General features: G+C 39.6%; 1 protein-coding gene across 7 annotated transcripts in view; it reads left to right on the top strand.

Annotated features, from left to right (window-relative positions):
• Positions 1-25,489, top strand: part of CFAP43 (cilia and flagella associated protein 43) — a 100,083-nt gene that overhangs the window by 7,650 nt on the left and 66,944 nt on the right. For 5 of the 7 annotated variants that reach the window (XR_002179982.2, XM_019953171.2, XM_019953170.2 and 2 more), the window contains exons 3-8: positions 3,844-3,940; positions 10,180-10,347; positions 12,895-13,045; positions 18,295-18,454; positions 22,929-22,996; positions 24,645-24,776. Coding sequence is in view for 6 of the 7 variants with exons in the window: in XM_019953171.2 (XP_019808730.2) it covers positions 3,844-3,940; positions 10,180-10,347; positions 12,895-13,045; positions 18,295-18,454; positions 22,929-22,996; positions 24,645-24,776 (776 nt within the window). In the remaining variant the exon portion in view is untranslated. Of the gene's footprint in view, positions 1-3,843; positions 3,941-6,099; positions 6,284-10,179; positions 10,348-12,894; positions 13,046-18,294; positions 18,455-22,928; positions 22,997-24,644; positions 24,777-25,489 lie in introns of those variants that run through there. The other 2 variants (XM_070780789.1, XM_019953169.2) reach the window with 2 other exon arrangements.

Raw genomic sequence — 25,489 nt, 5'->3', positions numbered from 1 at the left:
GCTGTGAAAAGAAGGGATGTGAAAAGCAAAGGAGAAAAGGAAAGATACACCCATTTGAATGCAGAGTTCCAAAGAATATCAAGGAGAGATAAAACCTTCCTCAGTGATAAATGCAAAGAAATAGAGGAAGAGATTCAGTACCTGGTTTCAAAGCTTCAAAGGCAGGCTGACTCTTGTTAGGGATAAATGCAGCTTGTGACTTGAAGTTGAAGCCAATGCTCATTTACCATTTTGAAAATCTAGAGCTCTTAAAAGTTGTGGTAAATCTACTCTATGTGTACTGTACAAATCCTGTTGTCTCTACACATCCTGGATGAGAGCATATCTATTTACAGAATGTTTTACTAAATATTTTAATATTCAGTAAAATATTTAATGTTTAATAATTTAATATTTCACTATTGAGACCTACTGCTCAGAAAAGAAATTCCTTTCAAAATATTACTGCTCATTGACAGTGCAGCTGGTCACCCAAGGGTTCTGATGAGGATGTACAGTGAGATTAATGTTTTCATGCCTGATAACACAGCATCCCTTCTGCAGCCTGTGGATCAAGAAGTAACTTCTCCTGTCAAGTCCTATTGTTCAAGAAATATATTTTGTAAGACTGTAGGTGCCATAGGGAGTGACTCTTTAGTAGGTCTGGGCAAAGTATTAATAGATTGAAAACCTATAAAAAATATTCACCATTCTAGATGCAATTAAGAACATTTGTAATTCATTGAAAGAGGTCAAAATATCAATACTAATAGGAGTTTGAAAGGAGTGGATTCCCACCCTGATGGATGACTCAGCGGTTCAAGACTTTAGTGGAGGAAGTCATTGCAGATGTGGTGGAAATAGCAGGAGAACTAGAATGAGAAGTGGAGCCTGAAGATGTGACTGAATTGCTGCACTCTCATTGTGAAACTTAAACAGATGAGGAGTTTCTTTTCATGGATGAGCTAAGAAAGTAGTTTATTGAGTTGGAATCTATTTCTGGTGACAATGCTATGAGGTTGTTGAAATGACAAGAAAGGGCTTAGAATATTACATAAACTTGGTTGATAAAGTGATGGTAGAGTTTGAGAAGACTGACTTCAGTTTTGAAAGGAGTTCTACACTGGGTCAAATGCTATCAAACAGCATTGTATGCTATAGAGATATCATTCATGAAAGGAAGAGACTTTGATGTGGCAAACTTCATATTGTCTTCCTGTAATTGCCACAGCCACCTAGCCTTCAGCAATCACTTCCCCAGTCAGACAGCAGCCATCAACATCGAGGCAAGTCCCTCCACCAGCAAAAAGATTGTTATTTACTAAAGGCTCAAATGATGCTTAGCATCCTTTGGTAATCTCTTCTCCAGGGGATCTTTCCAACCCAGGGATTGAACCCAGGTCTCCCGCATTGCAGGCAGATTCTTTACAGTCTGAGTCACCAGGGAAGTCCAGTAATACTGGAGTGGGTAACCTGTACCTTCTCCAGCAGATCTTCCCGACCCAGGAATCGAACCGGAGTCTCCTGAATTCCAGGTAGATTCTTTACCAGCTGAGCTATCAGGGAAGCCCCATCTTTTGGTAATAAAATATTTTAAAATTAAGAAAGGTACATTTTAAAAACATAATTCTATTTCACACTTACTAGACTACAGTATAGTTTAAACATAACTTTTATATGTACTGGGAAACCAAAAAAATCTTGTGACTTTCTTTTTGCAGTATTTGGTTTATTGCACTGGTCTGAAGCCAAACCCAGAATCTCCAAAGTATGCCAGTACATGAATGTAACTACCCTTCTTCTTTAAAATTTCCCAAAGCTTTATTATTTGGCTGTTGCCCTGTTCAAGCAATGAAAGTTAATTCAAACCAATAGCCAGCATTCATGTTAAATAGTGAAACTCTAAAAGCATTTACAATTAAGTTAGGACTAAGTCACTGAGGATACCTGTTGTTACCATTAATATTAAGACCAACTTGGAGTTCCCAGCCAATGCAACAAAATATGAAACTGAAAAATTATACCTATGGAAAAGGAGTTAATAGATAATAGTGTAATAAGACTAATAAAATAATGCTCAGTAAGATGCCGATTTCAAAATAAATATCCATGCAATTGGAAGATTTAAACACTTAGGAATGCTTCAAGGAAGAAATGTGACTGATCTCAATGAAGAAAAACATAAAAGTCACTGATACAAAATATTTAAACATAAAAGGTGTATTTCTGCATGAAAATTATAGTTATTATAACTATATTTCTCATATTCTTCACAGAATGTAAATCATAAGTTTATCATGTTTTAGAGAGCCAGGAGTACTTAAATAAATGTTATTCCAGAACAAAAAGTAGAGAATGAGAATAATTTGAAAGAGCTTGATGCCAAGGCCAAGGGCCCTCTTAGCATTATGGTGTTGTAGACAGGTAGATTGTGGTATAGGTGTAGAGATCACTCCATCAGTGGAAGAATTGAAGGCTGGGGAGAGGCTCTAGGATCTATAAAGCTAAGTATATGATGAAGATGCTCCCAGACATGCACACACATGCACAATAGATGATCTGAATTATTCAATGATGGTGTTAAGAAAACTTATTAGAACAAAAGTATCAAGTTACGTACTCATTGTTATCATACTGTACACCAAAACTTATATCAAACAAAAATAAGACCTCATTCTAAACAACAAACCCATCGAAAGTTAGAAAATATGTGGTGGAAAATTGAAATAATTTGAGGACGGAGAAGAACTTTTCACATAAAGGATGCAACTTAAAATAGACATATTTTTGATTACATACAAATTTAAAACTTGTGAACATCTAAAATACCATAAAAATTAAAAAGCAAATAACAAACTGAGGGAAATATTTGAACAAATATGACCAAGTATTTTCAGAGAATTTATGAAATAAGGAACAAAGACAGATATTCTGATAGAGCAGTGGAAAAAGAGCTTATCCAAACCACAAGACTAACAATGTCCAAAAGCATAAAGTCTTCTGTCTCAATATTCATTTTATTTATTTTTCAACATTCATTTAAAAGAGTATCTTAAACTGAGATGAAATTTTTCTGCTTATCAAGGTCACAATTTTTTAAAAGCTTATAATTGCTAGGCAGAGTGTTAAATTGATAACATTTTTGTTATTGTTGTTGAAGGTAGAGGTAAAAAGTGATACAAAGACATGAATGTAAAGAAGACAAACATAGAAGGCAAAGCTTGCATCTCTGGGGCCACACTGAGGAGCAGCAGCTAAAGGAGGGGAGACCAGAGCCTCACATATAAGGAAGGCAGAAACAGATACTTCCCTGTATTAGCATCCTCACTGTGCACATTTTAAACATGTTGCTAAGACTTTTAAAGTCATGTTTCATTTCTTCAGCTGCAGGTACAAATGAGAAAAGAACTTTTTTAGTTGTGCTAAAGGCTGAAAGATATCAAGCTAAGGGCCAGATATGACCTACGAGGCAGAGATATGGAAGCAAGCTAGAATTATTGCAGCTGTTCAAGGTTTTTCAAGCTGTTTGCATGAATAACTTTTATAATTACCATGTTTCATGTATTTATTCTTGGGCCATTTCCAGTCACATGGGGACGTGCATGGTGCAGTGTACTCAATTTTGCACTGAAGTCACGAGACAGCAACCCCATGGCTTAATTCACTCTAAAATCTTTTAAAAATGGATCTTCACTTTGCTCATAACTTTCTATCAATAGTGTTAGATGTCAGTCAAGACATGTCTTATTCTAGGGCCCAAAGCTCTTGAATTATGTAAAAATTATTAAATAAGGGAAATTAAACTATAAGACTATAGTTAATCTGCACATGATTAAATCCTTATAATGGGTTTTTATATTATAGGCAACGTTCTCCTAGACTACACTTTACTTTCCTTCAGTTACTGTGGCACCTACCTGGCTAGTTACTCCTCCCTTCCAGAATTTGAACTGGCCCTCTGGTAAGTTGCAGCCTCCTGCAGAATTCTTTTCATTGGGTCACATTTTGATCGTATCCTTCTAGATTGTATCAAAGGACATCTACATGAAAAATCTGGAACAAGGAAAAGTGAAAAAAATAAAAGTCCTAATCATTGGCTTAATCACCACTTTCAGGCAGCAAATTGGCAGGGCAAAAGCTAACAGATTAACTACTGTCTTTCTCTTCTTATCAATGTGTTATAATATTCCTTTGTCAGGTAAAGAATACATGGATAATTACATAAAGTTTTATCTTTTCTTAAATCATATGATACCTTTGAATTATTTTATATTTTCCACTAATGTTGAAATTAAGATGTCCCTATATTAGAGCTCAGTTTGAAGTAATTATTTTTAGGGACATTAGAACAATTATATGTACAGAGAGTAGAACATCATACCCCATTTTCCAGCTGTAAAGAAAATACTTGTTAATAAGACTTGTTAATAAGTCTGGTCTTTACTGGGTCACTTCATGTGGCCACCTTCAAAGATGCACTCACTGTTCTATCCATAACATAGACTCCTTCTGGGGGAATTTGTCTTATTAAGGTGAAATATGGAATGTTCCAACGATGATTGAGAATACCCCTTACATACCAGCTTTTCTCGGGGTTTCTGTGGTGACTCAGCTGTTAAAGAAGCCACCTGCCAATGCAGGAGAAGCAAGAAACTTGGATTCAGTCCCTGGGTAGGGAAGATCCCCTGGAGAAGTAAATGGCAACCCACTCCAGTATTCTTGCCTGCAAAGTTCCATGGAAAGGTTCCAAGGAGCCTGGTGGGTGTCAGTCCATGGGGTTGCAAAGAGTTAGACATCACTGAGTGCTCTCTCACACACACACACACACACACACACACACACACACACCAGCATTTCTCATGGAAGAATGTAATAATCTAGATTCAGAGAACAACATTTAGTTTATATAGAGTAACTTAAAAAAAAATAAAACAACTTTACTGAGATATAATTGATGTATAATAAACTATATATATTGGAGAAGGCAATGGCACCCCACTCCAGTACTCTTGCCTGGAAAATCCCATGGATGGAGGAGCCTGGTAGGCTGCAGTCCATGGCGTCACTAGAGTCGGACATGACTGAGCGACTTCACTTTCGCTTTTCACTTTCATGCATTGGAGAAGGAAATGGCAACCCACTCCAGTGTTCTTGCCTGGAGAATCCCAGGGACAGGGAAGCCTGGTGGGGTCGCACAGAGTCGGACACGACTGAAGCGACTTAGCAGCAGCAGCAGCAAACTATATATATACGACTTGATGACTTTTGACTTATTCATGAAACCATCACCATGACCAGGATGATGAATATATCCATCATCTCCGAAAGTTTTCCTGTGCTCCTTCAGATCCTTCCTTCAGATCCAGGTATGCCACACATACATGTGGCTTCCCAGGGTAAAGCACCCACCTGGCAATGCAGGGGATGCAAGAGACTCAAGGTTGATCCCTGTTTTGAGGAGATCCCCTGGAGAAGGAAACAGCAACCCACCCCAGTATTCTTGCCTGGGAAATCCCATGGACAGAGAAGCCTGGTGGGCTACAGTCCGTGGGGCCTCATAGAGTCGGCCGTGACGGAGTGACTGGGCACGCATGCCTGTACACCATTGCTTCCCTGCCTTCACCCCTGGGGAACCAGTGGTGTATTTTCTCTCACTCTGAGTTAGTTTGCGTCTTATAGAATTGCATATACATTATATACTGTTTTTTAAATCTGACTTCTTCCATTTTGCACAGTTATTTTAAATTCTCCCACGCTGCTGTGTGTTTCGAGAGTTCATTCCTTTGTATTCCATGGTATATAGCACAATCTGTTTACTCACTCACCTGTTAATGATTGTTTTAGTTTGCTAGGGCTGCCATTAACAAAGTACCACAACCTGAGTGGTTTAACCACAGAAATTTATTGTCTCAGTTCTGGAGGGCAGAAATCTGAGATCAAGTGTCAGCAGGATTGATTCCTGCTGAGCTGTGACAGAGAATTTGTTCCTGATTGTGAATAACTGTCCTCATGTTCACATGGTGTTCTCCTTGTTTGTATATCTGTCTCTTAATTTCCCCCTTTCTAAGGTCACTAATCATATTGGAGTCGGGCCACACTAAATGACTTCATTTCATTTAGGAAAGACCCTCCTTCCAAATAAGGTCACACTCTGAGATACTGAGGGTGAGGACCTTAACCTATGAATTGTGGGAGACACAAATCCATCCATAACAATGCTTAAAAGATGAGGAGGAATGAGATTTGTGAAGAGGAGAAGGAAGAAGATTCTAAGCAGAGAAAAAGCATGCTCAAAGGCCATGAGGTCAGAAAATATGGCAAATTTGAAGATTTAATTTAATTTAAGAGGTCGTAATGATGTAAACAAGAGACCAGCCATGAGAGGCAAGCCCAAAGGGACAGTGTGTGGCCAGTGTGTGATCATCCTTGTAAACAGTGACCGTGGAGTTTATCATCCAAATCTGGACACTTGTGAGAATGAAAGGGGTATGTTATTAATAATTAATGCAAAAGGATACTCATCCTCTGTGTAAGTCATGCAAGTTGGCACGTCCTTTATCATAGAAGCAATGGGAGTCTATTAAGGGCTTTTACCAGGGATGTGAAAATGACATGATCAGTCTGCATATAAAGATCTTCTGGTCACATCAAGGAGGGAACATCAATTAGGAGGCTTTGGTGGTCCAGATGAGAGATAGTCGTGGCATGGACTAGAATAGTGAGCATAGGGATGCAGGAAAGTGGAGATACTTGGGAGGTGTTTAGGAGGCAGCACCATTGGGCTTGGTGACTGACTGAATGTTGGGCATGGTGCTGAGCGAGAGGGTCAGTTGAGGGTTTTACCCAGAGCTGTGACTTGGGAAACCTGGGGACATGATGGTGCTTTTCAGAAAGATATAGAAGGCCTGGGTGGAGGGAGGTTGGAAGAGGCGTTTGGGGAAGATGAGTTGGGACAAGCTGAGTTGAGGGTGCCTGAGATAAAGAAATGGTGATGTCTAGTTGGCAGTTGATATATCAGTTAGGATTAAGGTTCAGTTGCTGCTACAGAAACCCAAATCACCCTAAAGAGATGGCATAAACAAGACAGGAGTTTTTTTCTCCCGTGTAGCAGTTTGGGTATGAGCAGCCTGTGGCTGCTCTGGGGGCTTACCGGTGTATGGGATCTGTCTCCCCTATTCTGTTGTTCTCACACTCCTAGGGTGTTGCCCTCATCTCTAGTCTAAAGTGGGGTACCAGCCATACATTTCTGGGAGCCACATGGAAGAGAAAAGCATAATGGGGAAAGCACAAACCTTTGTTGGACACGTAGCGTAGGAACTGCACGCATCACTACCACTTAGAGCCCACTGGCCAGCTTGGTCACATGCCACGGGGAGCTACAAAGCATGCTGGGAAATATGGTCCTCACTGTGGGTGACCATGTACCTGGTTAAAAACTAGGGGACTCTGTTACTAGCAAGGAGAAATGGAGAATAGATTTTGAGAGACGCAGTTTGCCTCTATCCTAAATAGCTAGGACCAGAGCTCAGGAGAGAGTGCTGGAGGTTAACATTTGGGGGTTGTTAGATTAGTAGTCAGAGTGCTGAAAGTGGATAGGGCACCTACAAGAGAACCTTGAACAGAACCTAGAGGAACACCAATAAAAGAGGCTGAAAGCGGAAAAGGGCCTCACAGGACATTCAGAAGGAGCAGTCATGGAGCGAGGACGGACAGGGGCATGGAGGTTCCAGAACGCACCTGAGCCTGAATTCTGAAGAAAGCAGAGCCTGAGGCAGAAACTCACATGCCCCTTCTCTAGGAGAGACTACAGTTTCAGGAAGGAGGCAAGCTAGAAAGGGGGAGGGAGGGAAGGAAGAGAGCCGGTGTGAGCGCACATTAATTCACTGGGCACCACTTAGCTGCTCTGCCACAGGTGGTCTTTGGAGAGGCCTTGTGGAATACTGTGAACATGGACAGTCCCTGGGCCGTGACACAAGGGGCTGGGAAGGGGAGAGGAAGATATGGGAACTTGCCCACCACTCCTGTTACCCCATCAATCAAAAGTCCCCTGCACAGGGTATTAACTCCGCCCCACTTTCAGACTTAGTGCAACCTGAGGCTCTTGGTGTGTAGAGCAGGCATGAGATGAGGTGCAAGCAAAGTGGGCCCATGAAGTCAGTTGAAGCCTATGCAGTTAGACAGCCACCAAGTCAGCTAGGCCCATGTGATCCAGGGCCCAGAAACAGCATGGGGCTGACAGTTAGGGGTTTCACGTAAGAGCTTTGTAGACAGAGTCCAAGAGTCATCCCAGAAGGTAGTTGTGGTGAGCAGAGTCCAGTCCTGTAGAAGTTAAGTTAGACAAGGACTGAAAAGAGCCTGCCAGGTTTGGGATGAAGGTGGATGTCAGTGGATTTGGAGACAGACAGATGGGAGACAGATATCTATGTCAGTGGAATGGTGGTGATGGGGTGCAGATATCCTGGGATGAGGGGAGAACAGGAGTGAGGAAGACGATGCGGTGAGTTTAAACAACTCACTCAGGGAGGTTGGCTCCAAGGGAAGACACATTAAAGTGTGAGATTAGGGGAGGGATTTTTTAAAAGATGGTACAGATGAGCACTTCAGGGTTGACAGAGAGGAGTCAGGAGAGAGGGAGAGCCCAAAGGTGCAAAAGAGAAGGAATAATGGGTAAACTAATGTTCTTAAGAAGTCAAGACCTGTAGGGTCCAGAGCACCGGTGGTAAAACTGGCCTTAAGCAGAAGGGAGGATATGTCTTCCATTGTAACAGAAGAGAATAAGGAAAGAATGATACAGAACTTGGCAGGTTGTCACACTTGATCTCAGAAATTTGGAGGAATTGTCAGCTGATAACCTCTGTTTTCTTCATCGAAATCAAGGCCATTTACTGAGAGTAAGAAGGAGCTGGAGGAGTTAGAGCCTTCAGGAAAATGGAGAATATTAAAAATCAGCACTTTAGAGAATAGGAAAGAGAACCAACCAGAGAAACAAAGGAGGGTTGGAGGTTGTATTGAGGGTCCTCGTAGGTGGTAAACATGAATTTATAATATCACCGACACACATAGTCCTGTGATATTTGTTCCTTTGTTTCAGCAGCTCAGGTTTTCAGCCATATCCATCCAAGGTTGATGTGTTTTCCCAGGCATCTGAGGCCGAAAGTAAAAACAATCCAGGGAATCAGTGATACCAGCAAGAGATTAGTTAATATGATGGATGGGACCTCTGTGATGGGGATGGAAGGAGGTGGAAGCAGGAGGGAGCCAAGAGACAGGGTGAACTCCACATAATTTAGTTCTAGTTTGCAATTCGCAACCCTGAGTGGAGTTCTGGCTCCTTGTGAGGGGACAGCTCACATGAATTTTTCTTCTGTTTATCTAGCAAAGGACCTTGCTCATGATAGGCATTCAAGATATTCTTTCAAGTGGGTAAATGAAGTAATCTGTTTTAAAGTACTAGTATTACCGAGCATAACCCTATGGGCTCTTCCAGGGACAGGTGGATGAGTCCCTAAGACGTGTCTGACTCTTTGAGACCCCACGGACTGTAGCCTGCCAGGCTGCTCTGTCCATGGGATTTCCCAGGCAAGAATACTGGACTGGGTTGCCATTTCCTTCTCCAGGGGATCTTCCCCACCCAGGGACTGAACCCGCATCTCCTGCATTGGCAAGTGGATTCTTTAGTGCTGAGCCACCTGGGAAGCCTACTGTGATTTTTAAAACTCAGTAAATGCTCAGCTGGCATCAGTGCATACAGGGCATCTCAACTTATAAGGAGTACTCATCTGTAGTACTAAGCGATTTAGGCACCTACACTTTTCAGCACATGCGATGGTACTTTCCACTTTCTAGATATAAATGGGTCAAATCCAGATTTGATAAGGAGCATGAAACAGCCTTAGTATCACATTGCAAAGTAATATTTTAAAATAATTGTCTTGCTTTCCTAGGAGGGTACACTATAATTATAAGCATAATTATTTTAATCTTGATATTAAGATAATAGATTAATAAATTATATAATAAATTCTCAAGTTATGTAAGTTGTTTTCAAGTTTTGGGAATAGCCAAAAATTCATTCAGGTTTTCATTCTCTCTTATGGAAAAGCCTGAATGAACTTTATGGCCAACCCAATAATTAGATATATGTTCTCAAGACATGAAATTCAAATGAATTATTTTTCACCAAACTCAACTTTGTCTCAGGAACTGGGAATCAGGTGTCATTCTGTGCAGGAAGTCACAACCCGGTGTAGATGTGAGCCAGATGACTTTTAACCCCATGAATTGGCGCCAGCTGTGCTTGTCAAGTCCAAGTGCAGTAACCGTGTGGGCCATCGAAAGAAGTAACCAGGAGCATTATCTCAAAGCAAAGTAAGAGACTTCATTACAACATAGCAAAGTGGGGATTTTTGTTTGCATTCATGTAACGGGATTGGGTCGATTTGGTGAATTAAATGGCTTTATACACACATCTTAAAACATCTTTTCCCATACTTTGGAGTGGTTGGTTGCATTTTGAAGGGACTCTCTTTAACTTGATTTCCCACTGAGTTTAAATATCAACCTTATCACAACATGGTTTAATTTTCCAAAATTGTATTTACTCTTGCCATTTCAAAATATGCCTATTGTATTAAATATATATGTATTTCTAAAAGAGCGTGTTTTTTGTACCTATTATTTTGATACCCAATTGAAATCTCAAAAATAAGAACATTTTAGATATGGGAAATGTATAGATCATATCTTCAGTCACATTGTCTATAAATAAGAGGGTCGTTGCATGTAGTGAAGTCATGGAATTGCCTATTTCGATAGGATTGGGTCAAAGAGAAGTTAAAAGACCAATGTCCTGGTGATAGCTGATGATCATGGTACCTTTGTTGAAAAGAGTTCAAAGACTTAAGGTGGTCCTGAGCCTACCATTCTCTCCATACTCCCCAAAGTCAAAGACTAAGGGGACGTTGGACATGCACATTCTTGAAGTTGCAGATTTGAAAACCTGCCTTCTTAAAGAGAAATGTAAAGCTAGTTAATAAAGTTTTCAAACTGGAGAACCCTAAGAGAGGCACTTCTTTCTCCTCAGTATTCTTTATGTCTCAATTTCTTTTTTAAGATAATTGATTGAATAGCCAAATCTGTCTCATGGCAGAGTTGACAACACTGTACCTTTTCATAAAGTGGATAATGCCTCTATCAGATCTTTGCCAGGGCAGGCAAGTAATTTATCGCATTTTCTTTTATTTCCCTTGAATATTTTTCTCTAGTTCTGAATGTTGAGTTGTGATTTTTCTATAAGAAAATAAAATGAGAGGTCAAGTAAGTGGATTGTCCTGGATCAGAAAACAAGCAGGATTTGAAAATACTTAGTTAAGCCTTACATTTGAGTGGTAAATACTATTTTTGCATGATGATTTTTCAAAATTATTCAACAGAACCAAGGACGTTTTGAACTTAACACTAAAGCTATGAGTTCTCTAAACTCATCTTTATAACCATGTTATAGTTTAAAAGTAAATATATGGTAAATCTGAAAATAAATTCCTGATACCAGAGGTTGTAAAGGTAGCTGAGTTTAATCTACATATATGTTAATTTTGGTCCATGTGTTTTTATTGGAGTTAGTTACCAATATTTAAAATTTGAGAAATTTCTCATCAATTCCAGATTATGATATTCTCTTGAAATCTTGAAATCAAAATTCTCACAATTCAGCAACCCTCTTGGTTAGAACTGAGTGGCACCTGCCAGCTTTAGGAGGTGTGTTCAGAGAAAAAATTCTTAGATTTTCTGTTTCTTTGTGAGAAAAAGCCTAGTTCTTTTTTAAAAAAGCCTGAGTCTCCTTTACTCTCACAATGAACACTTCATTTCTAACATTTGTGGAGGAAGTTTTCCCCTCTACACCAAACAATTCTCCGTGATACCAGCTGGGTGTTTACGATTCGACTCAATTCTGACACTCTACCCAGAGGTAGAACCAGATTCCACAGGCTAAGGGTTCGGTCCTACAAGACTGCTCTCCCCCTTCCACTTCAGATGCTAGCTTCAGACTAGGTTGTTACCTGTACTTCCGACTAACCAGCTACAGATTACAGATTTCAATGACCCACTCCTGGGGTTACATTAATCTGCAAGAACAAGTCACAGAACTCAGGACAGCACTTACTGACATTTACTAGTTTATTGAAGGATATGATGAAGGATGCAGATGAGCAGCCAAGTGGTGATACATGGGGTGAGGTCTTGGAGGGTCTTGAATGAAGGAATTTCTGTCCCATTTCTAGGAGTTGGTTAGACTGCATCACCCTCCCAGTGTATGTGTTCACCAACCTGGAAGCTCTCCAGACTCCCTACCATTACATGATCAATTATTTGCTCCATTTCTAGCTCCTCTGCTCTCTCTGGAAGATGGGAGTAGAAACTGAAACTTCCAAGCCTCTAGTCATGGCTTGGTCTTTCTGGTGAGCAGTACCCATTCAGGAGCCTTTCAGGAGCCCACCCAGAATCGCCTCAATAGAACAAAAGAAGCTCCTAATGCACTTAGGAACTTATAAGAGTTTCAGGAACTCTGTGCCCAGACAGGAGGGAAAATCCTTTCCCATCTGCCACAGTCCCACCTGGTCACACAACACTAGCCTAACCCCTGGCAGCATTCAAGTTTCCAATTTCTGCTTTGGATACTAACTTTTAAAATGTTTGAAAAATCCCTATGTACTTGATTCATGACTGTGTATTACCTGTCCTTTTATGATAAATAGTTTTAAATCTACTCTTTTACTTTTGAATGGTTTCTGTTAGTTTTTTTTTTTTTCATGAGTTGTAACACCTCCCACTTTGCTTACCACTTATATGAAGCAGTTCTATCAATGACTAGTTTCTGTTAATCTGATTGTTCTGATGTCTTTTTTCCCCCTACAGGTCAGTAAAACTGCCTTTGGAAGATGGATCCTTTTTTAATGAGACAGATGTCATTTTTCCCCAGTCGTTGCCCAAGGATCCTATCTATGGACCTGTGCTCCCTGTGTCAGCCATTGCTGGACTCGTGGGTGAAGAGGCAGAAACTTTCAGGGTAATGACCTGGCCCCTCTCCTTGTGTGCCTGTTGGCTTTCATGACCATCCCATGAGACAGGCAAGATAGAGAGGATCTTCCTGGTTTTTATTACAGATTAACCCTGGAGACCATGAAAGATGAAGGCTCTGGAGTTCTGAGTTTGAGTTTGAGTGACTAGGAAGATGATGGCCCTTGCTAACTGAAGCAGGAGGCCTAGCTGTGATTTCAGAGTTGGACATACTGATTTTGGATTGCTGGATGGCATCCAGGTGGAGATGCCAGGTGGAATGGGCAATGTGGACCTAGCATCAGAGAGAAGGCAGGGCTGAAGACGAAATAAGTTAGAGTTACTACTGCAGAGAGGATAGTGGGAGCATGGAGCATGAGGTGGGGGAATGGGTAGGGGGTGAGGGAAAGGAAAGAGAGGGTGTCAGGGAAGAGAGCCAGAGAGGAAAATGTCTGCAAAAGACAGGAGGAAGAAGTAGAGTCTGAAGAGGCACAGTCACAGAAATAGGAGAAAATCCAGGAGAGAATGAGGCCCTGGAAAACAGTGGAAGAAAGTTTCATAAGGGAGTTTGCCAACAGTTACTCATTATTTTTTTCATCCAACAGATACTTACCAAGCTCCTTGTGTATAACAGTCACAGTTTTAGACAACAGGGTCATGTGGTGACCAACCAGGCATAGGCCTACCTCTCGGAGCATCCATTGTATTAGGGAGACAGAGACAAGACATCAGTACCAAAAGTAAAGAGAGAGAGTAAATCGTTGCAAAATGTGGCGAGTGTTATAACAGGATAGATGGGAGATGGGGGTGGAGGGGAGGGAGAGATCAACAGGCTGCTCAAGGAAGGCCTCTGGAGGGATGACTGAAGGACGAGGGGGCATTCCTCCTGCTATAAGCAGGGTGAAGAGTGTTCAGGCAGAGGGCACTGCACGGGCGAAAGCCCTGGGGAGAGAAGAGAATTCAGTATTCTTGAGGAGCTGAGAGGAGAATCCTGTGGCTGGAGCACAGTAAACAGGGAGCTGGGGAGTAAGGCACAGTGATGGTCAAGAAGGAGGCCCGGGACAGAGAGTGACACCTACAGGGTCTTTGGGGTGAAAGTAAGGAGCTGGATTCTGCTGCGGCTCTGGAACCTGCGTGTGTGAACACTTGTGTGAAAGCTCCAAGCCAAGGAGAATGGAAGTAGAGGTTCCCAAATGCTTCTGACCACTGCAGAGCGTTAGGCTACAGATGTTTCAAATAGTTCCGTGTAATAATTAGTTTATGAAAAAGTCTCTGGCAAGCAAAATTTGTATGCCTATAGTATTTCTTCTAAAGGATGACAGTTACTCACTTTTCCTGATTACAGAAGGTAACTAATTCCTGTTAATAGTTCAAGTCTTAGCCTTGGAAATGCAACCACACTCAGCCACAGTGGGGCAGCAAAGTAAAAACAAACGCGTCGGCCTTCACGATTTACAGCTGGAAAATATGTTTCTTTGTTTAGTTTTTGATACCAAAGAAGCCACATTTTCAACTATTTCAACCCCATCATTCACCCTGTGTACCAACTTCATGGATCCTACATAGAGCATTTAAAACTCAGGCAATTATTCTTATCATTTAAAAAATGTCAAGTAAGAGAAAAGATTGTATGCTCTTAGTATTTCCTCTAAAGGATGACAATTATTCACTTTTTCAAATTATAGAAAATAGCTAATTCTTTTAATAGTACAGAAATGCCTTCTTTAAATACTTAAATATGGAGTTACCATTTTTTTTAAATGCTCATAATAAACAGACATATTTCTTTCCTAGGACTTTGTAACTCAGTACATTTCAATTTTTTCCTGAAAACAGAAATTTAATATTAAAGTTTGACATCTCTAAATTATACAGAGACTGTTACTAAAGCCATTTATTTTACATTTAAATTAGAAGTCAATTTTGCCACTATTTAATTCTTTCATCTTATAGATAAATAAGGTGGAAAAAAAAATTGCTAACACATTGAGTAATGTCTATAGGAGTGAAAGTGTAACTAAACTTAGATCTCAAATGTCTTGATTCTATTCCTTTGAATGGAATTTCTTGTGGCCCAGTACCAATGGCAAAGAAATTAGTAAGGATTTGACCTATTTAAAGGTCTTAAAAATTGACAAATGTGGATTTTTATAAAATTACAAATATTAAATAGTCCCCTTATCTCTCTTGTAGCTAATGGTAGAATAGCACATAATAGGCCTTTAAATGGGCAGGCATCACATTACACAACTTATTTGGGGCATTAGAAATGGTATCTAGTAGTAGCGTGGGGGAAATCAAAGGCAGATGTTATCTGGGCAGAAATTGTATCCAAGATAGTGAATTTAATCTGAAGTGTCCAGTTTTCTTTTTCCATCGACCTTGAAAAAAAATTGCTAAATAGAAATTCCTCTTAAAGCTCAAGTATTGTGACACATATTCGGATGCTTACATTTTCTGAAGCAATATTAAGTTGGGCTTGAGTATTTTATGTTTGGTCTTCAAGTCATCAAAATGTTTGATTCCAGAGGACTGAGCAAGGATATGGTGTTACCAACAAATACTTTTAAACACTGTCAGCACCTTTTCTTTTAAAATTTTCAATTTCCATAATTGAAAGTTATTCTTTCTGCTTACACCGTGTAATATCACATTCATTTTTAAATGGCACAGAACATATTTATTGATGAAAGAAAATAATAGGAAGACAAGCCCAGGTTTATCTTAAACAAAACTGCACACAGTACTAGTTTAATATACTAAGGCAAGAAAATTCCAAGTTTTAATCCTCACCCTCTGAGGCATATATGTCCACTAACATGATGAGAACCAAATATGTGTGGTTTTTTAAAAAAATTTCAAGCTCATTGCCATACTAGGAAAGAGCCTTTCTTTTTGTGATTTATAGTCAAATGTCATCAAGACAACCAAAGAACTTTTAAATTATGAAGATTACATAATGGTAGTCACTAACTCTTTTCCCTCTGAGTCAAATCTCAGTTAGATACCACAAAAATGTCATTGATCAGCAACAGTTTAATCCTTTTGAGTGATTTTGTCCATTTTTTATGCCCACTGGGTGGCCAAATTGTGGCTCAAGTTTTATTTTCTAAGGATTCAAGGCTATGGAGGCATGAAATAGACCAACCGTACATTAAAGATGACAAGATGACCTGGCCTTTAAAAAGCTTATAGTGAGAAGCGCTTCTGTACACGAAGGACTTATGCTTTCATAGTTCATGGTCCATCTCAAATGACAATTCTCTCTCTGTGCATTTCCTTCACTCCATCAGGAAGAACAAAGTGCTTTCTTGTAGGTTCTCTTGTAATATTTAAATACTCTTCTGCTATAAACTACCATGTTTTCTGATTCTGATGTTTGTTGATAACTACTTCTCCTTCAATAGGTGATTGTCCTATTGAGAAGAGGGATAATCTTAGCAATACAAGAGATCTCTCTAGTACAATATATGGTATATAATCAATACCCAGTAAATGTTTGTGGAAATACTAAAATGCAAAATTTTGTATCCATTGGGAATCCAGTAGAATAATTACTTTGGCAGGGCTACCCCTGCTTTACCTTTCCTAAATTAAAGAGCAGTGTATGCTATTTAAATAACTGAGTATTTATTACAATGGTGGCCTGCATTGTCAAGTTTTGAATGGACAAAATGGCTATTTATATGGGTTTACCATATTCCCCAACCATGAGACCTATTCCAACTTCCCCAGCTTTATTTTTCTCTCACAGCACTTTCAACACATAATATTTTATTTATGTATGTATATATAATTCTTTTTCCTTAATTTCTTTTTGCTCTGTTTTCCCTCACCAAGATTAAGTCCCATGAGGGTATATATATATATTTTTGTTTGTTTGTTTGTTTGTTTTGTTTTATTCATTGCTACATCCCTGTGCTTAGAACAGTGCATGATATGTAAATATTTGGTAGATGAATGAATAAATGAATGAAATAAATATGGATCTCTCAAAGATATAAGAATTCTATTAATTTGGCCATTAGCTTATTTTAAATGTTTTCTGTTCCTATGGCTATAAGGATGCCTAAAGAAAACAAAGCTGTTATGTTGTAGCTAATGCAATTCTAAATAATAGTATAGTATTTAAAAAACCCTCAGATAGTACTAAATGTTTTGTTATAAACAAATATGTAAATAGATAAATAAGAGTAAAGTGTAGGATGTTTGACTTGTTTAAATAGAAAGGAAAGAATGCCATACTATGTTACTTTATAGTACCCTGAATTCAGAATCTTAGTCAGTGCTTTGGGGGGCAGAGGTGAGAGGGTGTGTCCAAAATATTGTACCTCTGGGAAGATAACCAGGTGGTCCAGGACTTTCAAGGAGGCCTGCTCTGTGTGGACAGAAAGGGGGAGTGGCCTCTCCCCTGCTGGACAGAATGTTTAAAGCTACAGGGGGCATAACACTGAGATATTATCATCAAAGGCAGAGATCAGCAAACTATCACCTGCCTTTATGTGACTTCAAGCAAGCTAAGACTGTTCTTTTACATTTTTTTAAAGTGTTTAAAAAAAAAAAGAAAGGGATATAACAGAGACCTATGTGGTCCACAAAGCTTATTTTTCACATAGTCCTTTACAGGAAAAATTTGCCCTACACCCTTAGTTTTAGTTCCCAAAGCCAGTTTTTTTTCTAGGTACATTCCATAGATTTTGTGCATTTCTCTCTGAGTTTTCCATGGAATCAAAGTCAGGTAGGATGTTTCATGAACTACAGAGGCGTTGAGAACCAGACCAGGGGTCCTCTTCTCATCCTCCGTTACAGAGAGCTAAGCAGAGGGTTGGGGCCAACCACTCCATAGAAAAATCACATTCATGCCCCCTGCCATGAACCAGGAGAGAAAAGGTTGACCCAAATCTTCCTCAAATGGGGTGACTTTCGCTAAACAATGGCTTTTTTAGGTCCAAGATATCAAAAAGTTCACCAAGAAACAGCATACAAATTATTACTCAAGACTTCTGCAAAAAAACTATGACACTAGAACTCTCAATGTGTTGGCAAAAACCCCTAATACTTTTCCTAGGGAATTAAAATGTAGAGAGAGAAATGGAGCAGGAAGAAGTTCATTTAGCTCTGGGCAAAGGGCAGGACCAATAAATGCATGTAGACACATATTAATTTGTTTTCATCTTGGAAATTGTTTTTGTTGAGTATTTCTCTGGCTCTTAGGCATGACTGTTGTCTTAACACAAGGTTTTAAATCTTTCCTTGAAGCCTAAAGACGATCTGTATTCTTTGCTTCACCCGACTATGCACTGCTGGACTCCAACAAGTGACCTATACATTGGCTGTGAAGAGGGTCACCTTTTAATGGTTAATGGAGAAACTTTGAAGGTAACTGTGCTTAATAAGATAGAAGACGGATCACCAAGGGGTAAGAAACTGCTTTGCTTCATCTTCCCAGAAGTGTAGCCATTGGTGATGGTTTTCCACCTGACAAAGGATGTTTTGTTCCGTATTTTTCTCTTTTTAGAGACGTCTTTGATTCCTCCTTCTTCTTTATCCTCTAGGTAGTTACCAAGTCCTCTGGATGTTTCTTTTAGCTACCTATATTAAGTGTTCTATGCTCTAGACTTTCTACTCACTCTATATACATATTTCACATAATCCTTAAAACAAGTTCATAAGGAAATACATTTTTATCTTCATGATATAGATGAAGAAATGGAGGCATTAAGAACTTAAGAAACATGCCCAAATTCACATAACTAGTAAACTATAAAGCTGACACCTGAACCCAGACAATAAGACTTCAGAGTCCAAGTTCTTACTATGCTGTATCCTTCTGCATACATAGGTGCTCAGTTGCTCAGTTCTGTCCGACTTTTTGTGACCCCATGGACTGTAGCCACCAGGCTCCTCAGCCCATGAAATTTCCAGGCAAGAATACTGCAGTGGGCTGCCATTTCTTACTTCAGGGTGTTTTCCCCACCCAGGGATCAGACCTGCATCTCTTGCGTCTCCTGCATTTGCAGGCAGATTCTTTACCACTAGTGCCACCTGGGAAGCCCTCCTCATAATATGCCTGTTTAATCAGCTAATATGCCCTTCCTTGCCTTCCACAGTAACTCTTTCTCCACGAGACCTTCCTTTAGGACCAACTGCCATCTTGAAAATTACTTTCCGTGGGCTCACTAGCATTTCTGAGAGAATCTGATCTGTTCTCCTTAGATCAAGTGTCCACTCCTGGTCCCATCAGAGTTGTCCTGGGTCAGAGAAGCCAATATCACCTTGTGTGAAGCTGCATGTAGACACTTTGAGAAGGGAGTCTCACCAGGGCAAGTTCTCCAACCTGACCAATGCACTTTCCACTCTAATTCTTCTTATTCTTTCACACCCTGATTTCTGCAGCAACCATAGAGCTGATTTCGTTGAGCTCAATCCATAGTCGACCCAAACCAGGCATCCCATCCCTGCCAAACTGCCCTTCTTCCCATCCCTGCCAAACTGCCCTTCTTGAAGACCATTTTCCACATTTAACTCAAGGATGACTATGGCTTAATTTCAAGCCCTCTCTGATCCTTTCTTACCTGCACCATTAATATTATTTTTGACTACTCCCCAGTATGAGTTTTCTGATCTAGCCAGTCATTTCTTCCCATCATTTCACAGACATTTCACAGCCAGCTCATTCCCTTGTCACCTTTCACTCTGAATCCTCCAGTTTGCAGCTCAAACACCACATCCTACAGCAAGTCTTCCCCATCTACACATCTTCATATACTCCCTCTCCTGTTCCCTGACTCACACTCCACTGTGAAAGTAGAGCCATTAGGTTCAGCTTTCCTATCCCAGCCTACCACACTCCCCCTACCTCACTCTTCCCATTACTCTCATCTGTACTCTCCAGGCCTGGGCCACCCTCTGATCTTATGTTCACAATGCCATCCCTCAGCTCTCTAAAAAATAAGTCTCTCTTCTGGCCGGTCATTCCAGTTTCAGCTCTCCCACTTGAGCCTCATAGAAGTTCTCATCATTCCTGTACTCTCTCTAAATACTGCCTCCTGGCATTGGGAGTTACCTTTGTCTAGGATGCCATGTCTTCCTCTCTACCTAGTGAAATTATCCATTGTAGAGCCTCTGTGTCCTCACTCCAACCTATAGGCAAACTCAGGTGCCCCATCTGGGGTTCCATCAGACTCACATCTTTGTTATAGCCTCATCCTCTATCAAAATATAATGCCTCCTGTGCCTGACGGTCCTTCCCACTCAGTCAATTGATTTGCTCAGTTGTGTGTGATTCTTTGCGACCCCATGAACTGCAGCACACCAGGCCTCCTTGCCCATCACCAACTCCCAGAGCTTGCTCAAACTGATGTCCATACAGTTGGTGATGCCACCCAAACATCTCATCCTCTGTCATCCCCTTCTCCTCCTGCCTTCAATCTTTCCCAGCATCAGGGTCTTTTCAAATGAGTTAGCTGTTTGCAACAGGTAGCCAAAGTATTGGAGTTTCAGCTTCAGCATCAGTCCTTCCAATGAATATTCAGGACTGATCTCCTTTAGGATGGACTGGTTGGATCTCCTTGCAGTCCAAGGGACTCTCAAGAGTCTTTTCCAACACCGCAGTTCAAAAGCATCAGTTCTTCAGCGCTCAGCTTTCTTTATAGTCCAACTCTCACATCCATACATGACTACTGGGAAAACCATAGCCTTGACTAGATGGACCTTTGTTGGCAAAGTAATGTCTCTGATTTTTAATATGCTCTCTAGGTTGGTCATAGCTTTTCTTCCAAGGAGCAAGCATCTTTTAATTTCATGGCTGCCAGTCACCATCTGCAGTGATTTTGGACCCCCCCAAAATAAAGTCTTTCACTGTTTCCATTGTTTCCCCATCTATTTGCCATGAAGTGATGGGACTGGATGCCGTGATCTTAGTTTTTTGAATGTTGATTTTTAAGCCAGCTCTTTCACTCTCCTCTTTCACTTTCATCAAGAGGCTTTTTAGTTCTTCTCCACTTTCTGCCATAAGGGTGGTTTCTGCATACGTGAGGTTACTAATATTTCTCCTGGCAATCTTAATTCCAGCTTGTGCTTCATCCAGCCCAGCATTTTGCATGATATACTCTGCATATAAGTTAAATAAGACTGTCTTTCCCACTAGTCATCAACTCTGAAGTTAGGAACAGTGACTTCAACTTTGGCTCTATAGTTTAATCCCAGAGATTGCTAGAGGGTAAATTGGCACCTCTTTGTGTTTGTAAAGTGAATTATAAAACAATATTTCTCATTTCCAAATTCCTATTTTGCGATGTTTTATACAATTTAGGACTTAGTTGTATATAGTCTTTTTTTTAGCTATACTGCACAGCATATGGGATCTTAGTTCCCCAATCAAAGATCGAACCTGCGCCCCTTGCAGTCAAAGTTGAGAGTCTTAACTATTGGACCTCCAGGGAAGTCCCTGTACATAGTCTTTTATTGCTCACTAATTCCATCCTATATACTATTTCTTATCATTTTCATGATACATATATATTTTAATAACTTTTGTTTAACTTCCAAACAAATGTTTTCTATCTTCTTTCTATCTTCAGTGTCCTTCAATGTGGAGGACACTGGTGCCTTTGAGTTGATATAAGTGGCAAATATATAATCTCATAATCAACAGCCTCAAGGTATTTATATTTTATTGAAGAGAATAAGACAAGTTGACACATAATTGCAGCCAGAAAAATCAAGATGTGAGGAAAGCGTCATAAAGCTCTATGGGAATTCAGATGAGGGAAAAATGCCAAATTAAGTCATGTTGTAGGTGGCATTTGAAATAGCCCTTAAAGGATAGGTTCACAGGCAGAGGTGAGGGTAGGTGAAATTTTGGACAATGGTGTCTGTGTAAACAAGAAAACATGGGGAAGGTTGGGAAACAAGAAGTTGTCCAGTTGGTCTGGAGCATCAAGTGTTATGCAGAAATAGTGGGAATAAAGGCACATCTAAGTGATACCACATCTGACCTTGAATGTCTGACTAAGGTGTTTATACCTAATCCCTCTGACAGTGGAATGACATCAACTCCTGAGTGGAGATGTACCCCAATTGGAACTGTGCTTGCGGACATAAATTATCCATCGTTTAGGAAAGGAGTAGCTGTAAGCAGCAGGCATCTAGACTAGGCCGGAGTCATAGCAACGGACTTCGGTGGCAGTTGGATTAAAGAGAAGAAGCTACTGGGAGGTGAACAGTCTTTGGAGGAAAGGGCACTATGCTTCTTAGCATCTGGCAAAATGCTGAGCAGGTAGTATATGATAAATAAAAGTCTGGCAGGTGTCTCTGAGCCTTTGATCTTGTAGTTCTTGCAGCTTATCTACATAAAAGCTAGTGTGCTTTTTGTGATGCTCCCCCAGGACAATATTTTATTAATAACAAAGATCTTATAAATCTTGTTTTATTTTTAAAAATCCACTATGTTTTATTTATTGAGGTACAAATTTGCATGCTATAAAATATGCAAATCTTAAGTATAAAGCTTAAAAATGATATAGTTTTTGTCTTTTTTTCCCCCCTGGCCTCTTAAAATCTCTAATTTGTTTCCTTAAAAAAGGAAATATATTTACTATATAATTCCACAATGTTACTCCCATAGATCTGATGATACAGAACATAAAAAAAAACTTGTGTGATTTATCACTAATCATTAATTAATCATTATCATCAGTAACCATTGCAAAGCAGCTTTTATTCTTTATTGTTTGAGAGGCATCATAGCATATATTCTGATAGAAAGTTGATCTGTAGAAAAAGGAATTACAAAGCAATGAGTAGTCCTAGTAAAGCAAGTGAGACTAATTACTCTGTATGGTACTTTTAATTATGTGTCACCTGTTTTACTTTGTTTTTCTTTCCCAAAGTTGAAAGAAATCTTATCAGTCCAGTCACCATGGTGTATCAGAAGGGAGGCGTGCTTGCTTCTGGAATTGTAATGTATTTTTTTTCTTCAAAATTAATTGCTTTCAAGAAAATATATACCTGAAGCTAACACAATGTTGTAAATTAACTATACTTCAATTAAAAATGGTTAAAAAATATGTCAAATGGAAAAAGAAAATACACAAAATTTCTATTTGCTGCCATTTACTATGATGAACCATAATATGTGATACCAAGTTCTGTCAGTTTATTAATTAAAATTCTTTTGTCAGGGGTGCTATTATAAAACTTTTTATTACAAATAATATATATATATACAAAATTATAGAAAACATTATAGTGAACTATCATATGTCTGTCTTATTGCAAATAAACAAAAATAAAATTTAAAAAATCCACCACCCCAAAACATACACACACACACACACTCAAAGGAGTCAAGTCTTCCAGAGTTCACCAACCAGTAAGTGGAGAAGCTGGAAATGGAACCCAAGCGTGGTAACCTCCAAAGTCCTTTCTCTAATTTTTTAGGGCCCACAGCTTCAGTAAGTAAGAAAAGGGGCCATACCATATTACTTTTCCATGTGGTTGTAATCAATGCTAAGGTTTGAAGCCAACCTACAGTAAAATCTCTGGTCTACTGGTAGCTGTCCCAAAACACTGTTAGCTTCGTCTCTTCTTTTGCCACAGATCACACCTCTAGGAACCTAAGGGCAGCTGCGAAATGCTGTCAGAATGCAAGCTCCACCAACAGCAAGCAGTCTGGAGCTCATAAACCTACATTTAGTTCACAATCTCCTCTCCCCAACCTTGCAATGGACTACCTCCTTCTACATTTAGTCTGCATTTGTCCTTCTCAAGTCACCCTTGGTGGGTTGTTTTTTTAAAATCTAGTTTAAAGGGAAGCCTGGAGCGTCTGCTCTGGTGAGGGATGGAGAGTGATAATGAGCTTGGAAGCACCTTGCATGTTTTTCCCCAGGTCCCAAGTCTGAACCAAGCCATCTCACAAATACCTCTTAGTCATTAGGGGGTCTAATCTAGAAATGACGGCGAGTTTGCCCAAAATTTTTTCATTACTGTAAAAATAACTTAAGTTCTTCTTGAAAGTAGTTAAATTAACCTAAAACTGTTTACAACTTACTGATCAACATTTAACCAACCCATTTTTACTGGATACTTGCCCTGTTTCTAGCACTGTGTGAAAACTAGAAAGGAGAATACAAAGGAAATAAACAGCACACTCCCTACCTTTGAGTCATTTAGAGATTTAAGAATGCACAAAATAATAATTAAAGAACATACATGAAGGCTAAGGTCCTTTGAAGTAAGGAGACTGCTGAATACCAGCCACACGGTAAACTCTGCCTCACCTACCCCACGCCCTTTATCATGAAGAATGTGGCAAGGTGATAAATACTAAAGAAGTTCAAAGAAAGGGGAGATTAGTAAAATTTTAGGTAATTGAAAATGTGTCAGAAAAAAAGATAAAATTAAAAATTGACCAGGAAACATGATTAAAAATTGGCTAAATAAAGGGAAGAAGACAGAGCATTCTAGATATTGTAAATATAGATGATGTTTCCAAAAATGAACAGTAAATGCTAATCAATAAATCTTAGCTGATTTGATGAGGAAAGTATACTATGCATGGACTGAGACTAATTTCCTTCATTTATCTCATTGTTTTTGGTTTCTAGGATGGCTTTGTGTATTCTTTACTTATTAAAGATACAAATTACAAAGTAGAGGATTTTCTTGAGGTTGAAAGGCCGGTGGAACATTTGATGTTTTCTCCTAGTTACAGACTGTTGCTGATTCAGACAGACAAGGTATGCTAGATGGTGATTTCTTGATAAGTTTTCAGATATTATTATTATCATCATTGCATGACAGGAATGAAGGGCAGAATGTGCTGCATAATGATCCATTGCTAGTCAAGACTCTAGCTTGCAAATGAAAAATCAGCCAATTTAAAAGTCCAGGCAACACTTGAGTGTTTGTTTCTTCTTTTTGTGCATATATAACTGAAAGCAAACAGGGAACTGATATAAATCTGGGCACTCCCGTGATGCTACTAGCCTTGTTTTTCTGCCATATCTTAGCTCTGTTTCCTCTCTACTTCCTCCCTTTCTATGAAGATGGTGTCAAAAGAACCTCCGGAAACTCCAGTTTTATATTTTTATCCTCTTGGTGACCTTAGTAGAAAGATAGCAGCTGGAAAAAAAAGGTCCTGTAACCTGGACTTATTGTACTAGCTTGGGTCACTTTTCTACCCCTGGGTCAATTACTATGTCCAGAGGGATTCTAAATTCTCATTGACCAGGCCTAGGTCACATGTCTAACCTTGGAGCCTAGGCAGAGTCATCTCAGTTTAGTTCAGTTCAGAAGCTTAGTCATGTCCAATTCTTTGCGAGCCCATAGACTGTAGCACACCAGGCCTCCCTGTTCATCACCAACTCGCAGAGTTTACTCAAACTCATGTCCATTGAGTCGGTGATGCCATCCAACCATCTCATCCTCTGTCATCTACTCAAACATAAAC

Source organism: Bos indicus, chromosome 26 (assembly GCF_029378745.1).
Source record: "Bos indicus isolate NIAB-ARS_2022 breed Sahiwal x Tharparkar chromosome 26, NIAB-ARS_B.indTharparkar_mat_pri_1.0, whole genome shotgun sequence".
NCBI classification, from domain to species: domain Eukaryota; kingdom Metazoa; phylum Chordata; class Mammalia; order Artiodactyla; family Bovidae; genus Bos; species Bos indicus.
The sequence above is the reverse complement of the archived record's forward strand: the minus strand, read 5'-3'. Positions and strand labels throughout refer to the sequence as shown.